The sequence below is a fragment of the Neocloeon triangulifer genome, unplaced genomic scaffold (genome assembly GCF_031216515.1).
Source record: "Neocloeon triangulifer isolate White Clay Creek 2 clone unplaced genomic scaffold, ASM3121651v1 ptg000002l, whole genome shotgun sequence".
NCBI classification, from domain to species: domain Eukaryota; kingdom Metazoa; phylum Arthropoda; class Insecta; order Ephemeroptera; family Baetidae; genus Neocloeon; species Neocloeon triangulifer.
In genome coordinates, this window is record NW_026775545.1 from 1,708,570 (window position 1) to 1,720,938 (window position 12,369).

Consider the following 12,369-nt stretch of genomic DNA (forward strand, 5'->3'; position numbering starts at 1 on the left):
CTTATACCTAAAATTTAAAAAGAAAAAAACAATTAAGTAATATAATTACTTTTATCAAATAGATGGTTTCATTTCATTTTTTTTCTTCAAACTGAAAACTTTTAATCCTAAACCTAAATAATTATTTAAAATTTGGTTTATTTGCTGCTGTTATTTTTTCCATTTTTCTTTATTGACCTCTCTTTTAATTGGAACAAAAATTATTTTAAACCACATATTTGTTTGCAGCAACGCTTTGCAAACAATGATGAAGGACCAGTATGCCAACTACGTGGTCCAGAAGATGATCGACGTTGCCGAGCCAGGGCAGCGCAAGACCCTGATGCACAAGATTCGTCCCCACCTGAGCTCTCTGCGCAAGTACACGTACGGCAAGCACATAATCGCCAAGCTGGAGAAGTACTTTGTCAAGAACCCGACCCCCGATCTGGGACCCATCGGACCACCCACCGTCAATCCGGTCCCACTCTGAATGTCGCCGTCAATCGGGTCCGCTTCTGTTTTAAATTTTGATTTTGACTAAATTTTTTTTTACATCGAGCAACAACAAAATCACACAAACACCCACATACACGCGCGCGAACAACAATTTTTGCTACCCTGCTGCATTTTCAAATTGTGATACGAGCCTCAGGTATATTTAGAATCACGTCTCATCTGTGGTGTTGATCAAAAGGGAAGAGAGGACAAAATAAATTTTTCACTTCTCGCAAGAACATTATTGGAGCAGTGGAGCGGAAGGAAAAATTTTTGTTCTCCCAGAGGCGTCGCATTAAATTACTTTTTGTTATTATCGGGTCTAAAAATTAATAAATTCCGAGCAGGGTAACCGTCAGTAATGCAGATTATTTGGAAAATTCATGGTTGCGTGTCCAGTTAATTAATCAAAAGAAGAGAAGTATTTTGACTTGGCAACCACCCACATGATAACACTCCTTTTGTGTCTTCTGGTATGTAGGTGTTAAGCAGTTCTTGTGTCGGTGGTTAATTAGCCAATCAAACATACTCACATACTTGTTGCGTAGAAGAAAGAAAACGACCGTGCTTTCTTGCTCTTGTCTCCACACAGGTGTAAATATTTTTAAATTGAAGACTTGAAATTTTGGTTCGAGAATTATTTTTATACTTTTTGGTTGCCCACCAATAAATTTGTAATGAAACAAAAAGCTGCGGTCGATTGAACGATGATAAGAAGCTCTCTCAGTTTTTTTCTGGATTTTTTTCACCATTGACGACTATTTTTGGTATTTTGCATTTTTTTATATACGTGAAATTTTTAGAATTTTACTTTATACGATTTATACTAGATGGTAGTGTGATGGTACGTTTTATTTTAATATACTTGAGAGGACGCGTATATATGTAGGTAGCATTACGATTGGGCGAGAAATCGAACTTATCAGGTGGTGGGTAATATTTTGACTGCTGCGTATTATTATGATTACTATTACGATTTCATTGCGTACGAATAATAGACATGAATTTATCATTAACTGTGAAGATGTGTTTCTCTCACACACACACTCGTAGGTTCCACTGATTGTGCGTAAAAAAGCTTGAATTCTGGCAAAGATGGCATTGATTTTGTTTTCGACCCGAAAAGCTCAAGCATCATTCTCTCTAAATAAATTAAATGAAACAAGCAAAAGTATAAAAAAATCGAGCGCCCATTCCTTCCTCATTCGTCGCCGGTGAATTAATAATTAATTGCAAAAACAAACAAACACGACGCCCCCTGTTTGCATTTTTATAAACGCCGCCCTAGCGATATAAATATTGGAAAAATTGTAAGATAAATGTTGTAAAATCTTTGTGAATAGAGCAGAGCCACGAAAGTTTAAAATCGCGTCCCCCGTTGATTCCCACCAGCTATAAATAATGTTTGTAAAATGAACATAATATGATGGAAAATATTTTATTATACAAAAGTGGAAGAACTTTTTTAATTCCGCCTCTATACACTTACACACTGAAACACCGCAAGTTTTATACGAAAGTGCGTAAATATAAATGATGAACTTCCTGTACAGTTTTTAATTATCTCGCCTCTGCATCTCCATGCCCCTAATTTTTATATAAATATGAACAAAAAACGTTGTACATTTTTTTGACGAAAAGACTTGAAGCGCATTAAAAACTTAACTATCAAAATCTGTGGTGATGAGAGAGATTGTAAATAAAGAAGGAATTTGAGCAAACAACTGCAGCAAACGAATGTGATATTTCTGCATTGGTCTTCGAATGAACGAACAACGGGTGCTCGAAAATTCACACATTAAAAATTCAATCCAAACAAAAAATCATTGCCATCTGCGTGTGTACGTTTGATGAAAACATAAAAAAACAACGTAGAGCTAATTAAGGATAAAAGAAATAGGCGTATTTAAAAAAACAAAACACACCGTACTGCTTGATTTTCGATTTTACTCTTAATGGTAGGTGTAATTTTTCACACAAGTGTTATAATCGATCAGTGTTTTCTACTGTAGGATTATGATTATAAATTTGTCTCATCGAGTATGCTTTAGATGACGGGAAAAAAATGAGAAAATACTTGACACTTTCACACAGCTGCCCAAAATTTTGGTAAATAAATTGGAGTGTAAAAAAAAGAGCGAAAACCACCGCGCTGTCCTCCACAACAGTGGAAGGGGATTTTTATTGCCTGAACGACAAAAAAAACTTGTATAAACAAAATTCACAATGAGCTTTCCGAGTAAATACCACACACCTTATAACATTATTAGATAAAAAATGAACAGATTATGAGTATATAATTATTATATGAGAAAAAATTGAATGTTGTAATTACTATAAATGATTATTATGTCTCTGTGTAATTTCTGTTAAGTAACAATTAATTGTATCGGATCAAGTGATCTCAAAGGGGTTGGTCTCTCGTTCGTGATGAAAGTGAAATCAATTAAAAAGAAACTCCGGCGCCTCGGTCGAGCGCCTTTTCCTGCAGACAAAATTGCCCAACGTGCCCCGCCCGAAAATCATTGTAATATTTCATTCTCATTGACCTTTGTACTGAGATTTTTGTAAATAAATAGACATTATTGTAGAGAAGTAAAAAAAAAAAGAAAATAAGTAAGCACTTTGGGCTCGACCGTTGGCGCCGGTTTGCAGATCTAATGAAAAATGGCAGTTCCATACCCCTCACAACACAAACTCTGTAATTTTGTCCAAAATCTGAAGCTCGAGAAAGTATATAAAAATATAAATTCGAACCCATTGTGTAAATCCAATTCTCCGGCGATTATTTCTTTCTCTTATTAAATCGGTTTGATTTAGTTTTTAATTAATTAATTCTCTCTTCATGTATGTGAACTTTGATAAATATTTTTTTCAAGCGCATTCACTTCTGCTGTATCGATTAGTGTGTATTTTTTAAGTATCAAACGTTTTTTTCTAGCGCGGTAAATTATTATTCTTGATTTACATTGTAATCGAGTTAATGTGTAATTATTATTAAATATCATACTTTTAGCATATAGAGTGTAATTCTCAAGCGAGACACGTTTCTCTTTTTTTTGTACTTGAATTTTTTTAAAGAGTTGTTTCTCTGTTTGTTTCACCAATTACGTTGACGGCCGATTTTTTTTAACCCCGCTGATGTGACAGCAAATCCTTGTTTTTGATTTGGCAAAATTTTATTGAAGACAGCTTGCATGAGAATTGAAATTGAACGATAAGTGGAAGAAGAAAAAAACGTGAATATTTTTCGAACGGCGCCGACGCCGCTGCTTTTTGTAAATACACAAACACTCGTCGTCACAACATGCATCTGGGTATAAAAAAGTAAAAGGAAAGAAAGTGCAAAATTTTTAAAATCAACTCTACGTCACTTTGCATGTAAGAAAAGAAGAAGTGTGTTCGGCACTCAAATTCAATTGTTGCGATTCACTTCACGCATCGTGGAAAATTTATATATATTTAAAAAGGATTGTAAGATAAACGCAAAAAATTTTATGAATTGAAAAAAAGCGCTCTTAAAAATGCATCATCTTTTATTAGGCTTTAAACGCATTATAATAATCTATACCACACACAAATACACTCACACACTGTCTCTGTTTGGAACACACACTCACACACACACACACACTTGTAGAAAGAATCTATTAAATAATCATTCAACACCCCACAAGTCATGTATATGGTGTACAAAGTGTAACAACTTGGAAAACGTATAAAAATATGTATGAACAACAGTAATAAATCGAAAACCTCGAAAATGAACGAATTGGAATTTTATTCTGATTAAACCTAGAAGCTAAAATTAGCATTTAAAAAATAATTTGGAACATTAAATTTAATCAAGGATAATCCCAATTTTCCAAAAAAGAGGGACATGAGAGTCTCAAAACATTAGTGATAATTAATAGCTTATTGGTGCAAGTGATACATCGGGAAGTCTCGTTTTAAATTCAACCAGAAGCTTCCTAATTAACCTCTAAGCAGATTCCTATGTGCCATTTTGATCGAAGGATAAAATTAAAGGTGTACTTTTCAATAATCGGAACCGTGAATATAAAAAACAGTAAATCATTAATTTTAGATAAATCATGAATTAAAATAACTCTTTTATCACAATTTTTTTTTAATGTGCTATTTTTCTGAGTGAATCTGAGGGACTTGTACACAGGAATTTGAGAATTTCATTTGATAAAATGTCCTTTAATTTTACTTTTACATAACATGATCAAGAAGGCGCCTAAGTGTCACTCACAAATTTTCAGACCCCTAAAAATTTTGATAGCCTAACCATGAGAAAAGAAAAATAAAATCTGATTAATTTGATTATCCCCCAATTGATTTACTTGACACCTTGTTTCTGCACCTGCTTGTTATATCCCTACTTGTTACTTGACGTCGAACACAAATTGCTATTGTTTTGCTAATGACCAGGGATACACAATTTGCTGCGAACTCTGTAGGTGTCAGTCAACGTTGAGCCCAGCGATGGAAAAGTTCAGGAAAAACGCATGGATGCAAGAAAAGAATGTGCATATTTTTAGCAATTTGCAGGGTAAATTTTATTTTCAACTGAATTATTAAGATTTATTTTATAAGTATAATTTATTGAAGTTGCTGCTGAAGAAGGACGGGACAAGAAATGTATATCAGAGAGGTTAAATTGTCTTCACCGCATTTTAGCGCCTATTTTGAGTGTGGCCCAGATTTGTGGAATCCTTCCTATTCACGGCATTAATTCCGCCTGTCCAAAACACTTGAAGTGGTTTAAATCCGTTTTAACTCGACAAATATATTAATTATTTTAATATATCAGAATGAAGAGAAATTCTTATCTGGGTGGGTATTCTACACTTTTGATGCTTTCGACTTCTGCCCTGGCCGGTTTGAGTTTGGTGCACGCGGCCAGGAGTCTTCGTTCTGAGACATTCACTGTTCTTGGTAAAATTTAAAAAGGAAATAAATTTTAATTAGGATTTCAATATTAAATGTATTTTTAAAAAGACTAGAAAATATTTTACTTAAATTGGAATCAGATGAAAAAAATTGAAATAAATCCAAATATGCGCAATATAATTAAACTTAATTGTCTTGAAGGTGGACTAGGGGCAGCAACGGCCGGCGCCGTTTTTTACAGCAACGCCAGTGTGGCCACTTTTCTCTTCTGGCGACTGGCGGCCAAGTGGCGGCCGCTGATGCTCCAATGGGCCGCGATTGAGAGAAGATTAGGGGCCACTTTTCCTACTCCAACTAGTTCAAGATTGAGGACTCACGCCTTAGCAATCACAGTTTTGATTTTGGCCTCGGGTAAAAATAATACAAATTTATAACGATTTATTAGATAAAATTCACTGAATGCTTTCTGCATAAAAATATATTGTTAAATTAATTCAGATATTTTCAATTGTTTTAAAAATAGCCATTAATTTTTTACTTTAGTTGAGCACGGTTTGAGCATCTCAACCCACTCATCGTCCGACTCATTCACAAACTGGCTCCAAAAATACTCGCTCAGTTCGCACGCATTCATCTTTTCCACTCTGGAGTACTCCTTGGGTCTTGGAGTGGTCGTGCAAATTCTCAGCCGAGTGGCCACTTTTGTCTGGAACTTCACCGACCTTTTTTTAATGGTCGTCGGGCAGTCCTTGTCACTGAGGTTTGAACAATTCAACAAAACGCTCAGAAAGGTACAGTTTTCATCATTTATAATTTATTCCATTTATTCATTGTATATCCATTAAATTTTTTATCTTTCGATCGATCCACAATAAGTTTCGCTTAAAATCTAAATATTTCAGTAAAAAATATATACGTCGTAAAAATTAAAATCAAATTTGAGCTGTTAGGAAAAACAAGCTCTTGTCAATTCAGTCAACTTCTAAGAATGTCTGCGAGCAGAGATTTGTCAGAAAGGGCGTCGGAAACTTCGTCGTGGTCCCACTGGAGAGCCACCAGTCCTGCCCCAGTCACTCGAACGGCGCCTTCGGCCTCCAGTAATTGGCAAATGTGGAGGAGTTCGGAACGACCGACGGCACCTAATTTCCGGCGGTTGCAAACACCTGAGTAAACCTCGTGCAGCTGGAACACATTTAAAAAATTGCTATTATAATTATTAAAACCATGAAGAGGCTTTCTAAATTATCAACAAGAAATTTCTCAGTCTTAATATAAATGAAAAATAATTTAATGGTATAAAAATATTATATTATCTATATAAAATTCAGAATTGTTCAGAATGGTCAAAATTATTATTTGGGGAATAAAAATACAATCTGATCAATCAATTAAATTATGAACTAATTACACACGAGCGTAAGGCCTTACGGGTCGGGAATAAAGGCTAACGCTTTAAGCAGAGGGTGAAGAAAAAGTTATCCCAAAAGAATGGGACAAAAAAAATTTATCCCGGGACAACGCCTATCGCAGGATAAACATTTTTTCCAAAAATTAATTTTTCAGCGCATTCAGAAAATTTTAGTTAAGTATCAATTTTTTTAATAAATCTGAAAATTTCAAATTAAAACTGGCATAAAATCTGTACCTTTCCAATGGTGGCCTTCTTGACAGGCGGTCTCTTGAGCAAAAGGAGGCAGGCGAGGACAATTTGGTGCTGCAGGGGCAACTGGGGTCCCTGGTCGATTCCTCCGAACACAGAGTCGAGCACCTTGCGCACATGCATGGGTCCGACACGGTTCTCGAGCGCCTTGTCCAAGTCATTGGCCGGCCCCAGAACAGAGGACGGGCGTTTCCGGCCGCCAACCTCGAGGGCTCGGCGGCCCAGGTCAAGGGCCCTCCTGGCGTCGCCGGACACGGAGGCCACCTTGGCAGCCAACAGCTCAAGGGCGGCCGCGTCAAAGGCCCCAGAGGCGCCTGCGGACAGGAGGCGATGGCGCAGGACTTCGAGCAGCTGCTGCTTAGTGTAGGGGGCGAAGGGCAGCAGAAGGGGCTCACTCGAGGGGCCGCGGGCACCCAGTCTTGGAAGGGCCCGCTGCGTCAGGTCAAGGGCGTTGGCAATTCCGATCAGGGTAAAGGAGTGGCCGAGCTTCAGCGGCCACTCGAACAGACGGTACAGGGCTTTCTGGCCTCGGCCACCCTCCAGCTGGTCCACCTCGTCCAGAACCAAAACACTGTCAAAACAAAATTTATTAGCAATATTGATAAACAATTTACTAACTAAATTCAATAGATAATATAAATTGTGATTTAAAAGAGAAAAAATTAAAATTTGGCTGAAATTAGAGAATAAAACTCTGAATCGAGAATTTGACACAATATTTAAAATTTTCAACAGTCTCTCTTAGTTAATTTAATTGAAATCACTGTTAAGAATTTTTAAATCCTTACGCCTTTCTAGAATTTTTCCTTTTCAGGTGCTTGTGAATAATAGTTTCCATTTGCTCGATAGTGGCCCCAGCAGGAAGATTTACTTCAAACTCCTCGGCAATTTTCTTCAAAAGTGCACTCAGAGTTTTGACGAATGTGCAGTTGATGAATCCACTGGAAAATTCTTCCCTCATCTAAAAAAAAAGTTAAATTATGTAAATGATTTGATATTTTATCCAGTTTTTACCTGAGAAATCACAAGTTGAATGCAGGCAGTTTTGCCCGTTCCTGGCGGGCCTGACACGTAGGCGGCCCCTGGGGCACCTTTGACGCCCTGCGACCTTTGCAGAAGGAACTTTCCCAGGGTTTCGAGCTCCTGTTCGCGGCCGGGCAGCGATTCTGTCGACGCCACATGAAGGGCCCGACGGACTGCCGAGTCGTGGCCTGCCAAAGAGAGGGATTAATTCTGACTTGTTTTGCCAATTTTTCACACAAACCTTTCATTTTCGGCTCGGACAGAATGAGATCAGATGGCCGAGGGATTCTTGTCGGCGAATTCGGCACCAGAAGTGCAGCAAATCCTCGATCGGGGGTTGAAATTAGGGATTTTAAAAATTTAAAGAGCTGATCTCTGGAAATTAGTGGAAATGTCCGTGGCTCCTCCCCCTACTTGGACGTTTTGGCGCCAACAAGCCCCTCTTTTCTCACTTGCACGCATGCTCCGTCTCCAAGTTGGATCGGCAGCGCAAGAGGCGCGAACAGCAGAAAATTGGCACTTTTTAAGCTATTCACAGTCAAAAAAAGCTCCATGCCGCGGCCTGAAATCTCTATGCCGTCCTTATGCCAGTCCATCAGTGGTCATGCCGCGGCATAGCTCGATCATGCCGCTTAAAAAGTCCTCATACCACGGCATGAAGTCGGTTCGGCATGGCATGGAGTATTACCATGCCGTCCATGCCTAACTAAATTTAATCATGCCGGCATAGCTTTTCCTTCACAGGGCATGCAAGCCGCTTGCAAGTCCACGAAACACTTAAATTTTTTTGTCCAAAACCTGCCGAAAACATTTAATTTTATTTCATTCAAAGTTGTTTTAATTTGACTAAATGAAAGTAAAAATAGAAGAAAAATTTTAAAAATCTTAATAATTAACTTTTATTATGCGTGTATTATTAACATTAAAATTTAACTTAACATAAACTAAGAAAGGTATGTTGACTAAATTTTTACGTAGAAAAATACTTGAAGTTGCAGTGATGGATATTAGTTTAAATTTGATTTGATATTTTACTCTTATTTTACAATTTTGTGCGACGACTGGATCTAAAATTTTATTTTATCAGACGTAAAATTAACAATATTATTTTAAATTTTCCTAATTGAAAATATCAATTATGTTTGAAATTAGACATGTGTAAGCTACTTTGCAAATTATTACACATCATATCAAGGCTCTAATTTGTGTATTAGAGATCTAAAATAATATGGCTTTCATATATTGAAATTATTTTTAAGGAGGCGCGTATTACAAATTATTATTGTGAAAATTTTCATTCAATCTGGGCATATTACATAAGATTTAGTATTTTTGTTACGATTCCAACTCATTTGAGCGTATATGAAAATATGAAGTAATTAGAAATACTCAAATCATGATTCTGCCCTGACTGGTGGCTTTACCTGAAGGTGCTTCCCGCGCATATTGGTTCAAATTTCACCCTCGCTCAACATCGGCGCTCTTCGCGACCTTTGCGCCAGCGCCCTGAGCGCCCAACGAACTTTCCGAGCACATTTTTTACCTGAGCTCGTATGGAGTGTTATGGCCGCGGAAGGTGTTAATTTTATTCATTTGTGCGTCGAAATAAGCGCGTAAGGACATTTTAAGACAAAGTGCGACACGCAGGAATATTTCCTTAAGAAGCTGAGCTGCTTAGAATCCGTTTGGAATCAAACTTAGGAGCAAAAGATGAAGAAAAAAAGTCGCCGGCATCCCCCTCGCGACGCGAGAGCGCAGCCCCTATCATCGGGCACATCAACTCAGCGGCGGGACAGCCAATATTTCTTTCCTCTCACCATCTCTGCCAAATCTGCAGCCGCGGACTGATTTTTGGAAATTAATTTCAGGTAACAAGCAATAATTAATTAAAGAAAGCAACTAAAATGCAAAATTTGCATTGCTCACAATTTAATAATTTTTTAATTTTGTTGTTTGAATTTTTCAGTGTGATGAGGAGAGACTATTTCTCAACCGAGAAAATGCTGAAAAAAATTCATCGGAATTTGCGTTATGCCATCTTGCAGTTATTAAAGGTAGTTTTTGTTTCATTTAAATAAGATTATAATTTTAGTACCATAAATTTTGAATAACATGTTACAAGTTGCTGTAATAAAGCTTATTTTAAGCTTATACGTTTTATATTTTAAATCAAATATATGTGAATATGAGATCTTATTTTAGTTTTTTTTTACAGATTTTGCAAATCCTGTTCTGCAAGTGAACAATGCCGACAAATTAGGAAAGTTTGATGAACTATTGGACCGTACGTACGCGTGGAGCAGGAACGAAGGAAGAAAATTTTAAGTTTGATGTAAAAATAATTTCAAAGATTGTGGGTATTATATTACTATTAAAAAATAAATTTTAAAAAGTAAACATTGGTATTATTTAGTAACTAAATATGCAAATCCTAAAATCTGAGTGGCATGCAGGCCAGGCCTGCCGAACGGCATGCAGGCCAGGCCAACCGGACGGCATGCAGGCCAGGCTGATCCGGTACTGGCATGCATGCCAGGTGCGGAAAGCGGCATGCAGGTCATGCCGACTACCCCTCATGCCGCTGGTATGGCCATGCCGTGGCCTTAGGTCGATTTTGCTCGAAAATGACCTGAGCCGAAATCCATGCCGCGGCATGGAACTTTTTTTGACTGTGTTATTAAAAAAAAAAAAAAAAAACCATTCTGTAATTAGATGATAAAAGCGAGGAGTATTTTTAAGGAGAAAAAAAATTCTGCAACTATTGGGAATTTTTTCACCTTTTTAGACTATTTACGTTCATCGACTGATTAGACAGTACTAAATTAAAATAAAATTAATAACAAAAAATTTTCCTTCAAAAACAATTAATTAAAAAAAATTCTTTCCCAAAGAACTTTTAAGAAAAAACAATGATGCTACAATTCAAATAATAAGGAAGTGTTTTGCAACAATGTTGTTTTGCCTTTATTAATTTATTATTATTATTTTCTTTTTAATTCTTTCAATAACTATGCACTTTACCAATTATTATGCTTGTGAGCTTTTTTTAATTTTAGTAACAATCTCCATTCTAATAAATTCAATAATATTGAAGTGAAAAATGTAACCTCATTTTCTAATAAAAAAAGATGATTTATTTTTATTTATTAATTTTTTTTATTTTGTGCAGCGATCATTGACTCGATTGGAATGGAGTGAAGCTCGAGAGCAATTCGCTGACCTGGCAAATTTGACTCGCAGATTGGATGCTGAGATTTCTGGAATAATTCTTTTGAGTTTTTCAAACAATCTCTACTTCATCTGCCTGCAACTCCTCAACGGCCTTTCGTAAGTTTTCAAAATTAAAAAAAAATAATAATAAATGAGCACATATACAGGCCTCTTGAGGGCGACAACAAAGGACTTCAGTCGATCTACTTTTGGGCCTCGTTTCTCTTCCTGCTCTCTCGAACGGCCGCCGTAACGATTTTCCTATCCAACGTCAACGTGGCAAGCAAGGGCGGCCTTCCGGACTTGTTTGCGTGTCCGGGACATTTCTTTTGCGAAAACACGCAGCGGCTTTTGCATCACATGGCCAACGATGATCTTGCACTAACTGGACTTGGCCTCTTTCACGTCACCAGAAGTTTTTTGCTTGCGGTAAAAATGAAAGAATTAAAAATCAGTAAAAATAAATATTTTTAAAAAAAGCTGACATATTAAATTAGGACTCAATTCCATAAATTTTAAATTTTTTTGATTAAATAATATTTATGGATTTAAAAAAAAAATGAATAACGGACATCAAATTTTAAAAAGTTAAAAAAAAAATTAATATTTTGATGAGAATTTGTATAATAATTCTTTTTTATTCTTTAAGTCTCATCAAGCGAAAACCAGTTCATTTTATCTTATACTTTGTAATCTACGCATTAAATTACCTAATATTTAATTAAATTAGAAAGCAATAAAAAATTATATTGAAATTTAGTATTTACGTCTTTCAGGTTGCAGGTGCCATAGCAACCTATGAAGTCGTTCTTCTCCAATTCAACGTTGCAATTACGCAGCCTTCGCCATCAGTCACTTGTGCTCCTTCATCTAATTAAATTGAGTTAATTATTTTACAAGCTCACAAAAGCATCATTTTAGGAGCAAATAAATATAATGACGAAATTTTCAATCACTTTTCTCCAGCTCTCCAAATCAGCCCCCGAAGGAGAAATATTTTGGCGCCCATAGAGTGCGCCTCCTGTTGTGCGATTTTAAAACTAAGTTTGTTGTTATTTCGGTCGCCGCTTCTGATCCACGTTTTAAATTATTTCAAACCT

General features: G+C 36.5%; 3 protein-coding genes and 1 long non-coding RNA gene across 10 annotated transcripts in view; 3 read left to right on the top strand and 1 right to left on the bottom strand.

Moving 5' to 3' along the window:
- LOC132203799 (pumilio homolog 2) overlaps positions 1–4,245 on the top strand; it is a 103,260-nt gene extending 99,015 nt beyond the window's left edge. For all 7 annotated transcript variants that reach the window (XM_059631876.1, XM_059631866.1, XM_059631888.1 and 4 more), the window contains one exon: positions 229–4,245. In XM_059631876.1, the coding sequence (XP_059487859.1) occupies positions 229–472 (244 nt within the window). In that variant the 3' untranslated portion in view covers positions 473–4,245. The remainder of the gene's footprint in view (positions 1–228) is intronic.
- A 1,936-nt stretch (positions 4,246–6,181) lies between these two features.
- On the bottom strand, positions 6,182–8,464 carry LOC132203905 (cell division control protein 6 homolog). The gene is made up of 5 exons (XM_059632071.1): positions 8,301–8,464; positions 8,051–8,247; positions 7,825–7,997; positions 7,022–7,607; positions 6,182–6,558 (listed from the first exon to the last, which is right to left on the bottom strand). Exons 1-5 carry the CDS (start codon positions 8,305–8,307, stop codon positions 6,352–6,354), a joined length of 1,170 nt encoding a protein of 389 aa, XP_059488054.1. The 5' UTR covers positions 8,308–8,464; the 3' UTR covers positions 6,182–6,351.
- A 1,142-nt stretch (positions 8,465–9,606) lies between these two features.
- On the top strand, positions 9,607–10,446 carry LOC132203962 (uncharacterized). Its single transcript, XR_009442488.1, has 3 exons — positions 9,607–9,927; positions 10,026–10,113; positions 10,275–10,446. It is a non-coding gene; the product is annotated as an uncharacterized LOC132203962 (long non-coding RNA).
- A 110-nt stretch (positions 10,447–10,556) lies between these two features.
- On the top strand, positions 10,557–12,147 carry LOC132205202 (gustatory receptor for sugar taste 64f-like). The gene is made up of 4 exons (XM_059634141.1): positions 10,557–10,643; positions 11,229–11,386; positions 11,437–11,698; positions 12,046–12,147. Exons 1-4 carry the CDS (start codon positions 10,557–10,559, stop codon positions 12,145–12,147), a joined length of 609 nt encoding a protein of 202 aa, XP_059490124.1.
- Positions 12,148–12,369: the final 222 nt, after the last annotated feature.

Coding starts and splice junctions, on each gene's coding strand:
- LOC132203905 (XM_059632071.1), bottom strand. Junction 7,998..8,050: donor TTCAACTTGTGATTTCTCAG/GTAAAAACTGGA, acceptor CTTTTTTTTTAG/ATGAGGGAAGAATTTTCCAG. Junction 6,559..7,021: donor AGAAGGCCACCATTGGAAAG/GTACAGATTTTA, acceptor AATGTGTTCCAG/CTGCACGAGGTTTACTCAGG.
- LOC132205202 (XM_059634141.1), top strand. CDS start 10,557: ATGCAGGCCAGGCTGATCCGGTACTGGCATGCATGCCAGGTGCGGAAA. Junction 11,387..11,436: donor CAACTCCTCAACGGCCTTTC/GTAAGTTTTCAA, acceptor GCACATATACAG/GCCTCTTGAGGGCGACAACA. Junction 11,699..12,045: donor CCAGAAGTTTTTTGCTTGCG/GTAAAAATGAAA, acceptor TACGTCTTTCAG/GTTGCAGGTGCCATAGCAAC.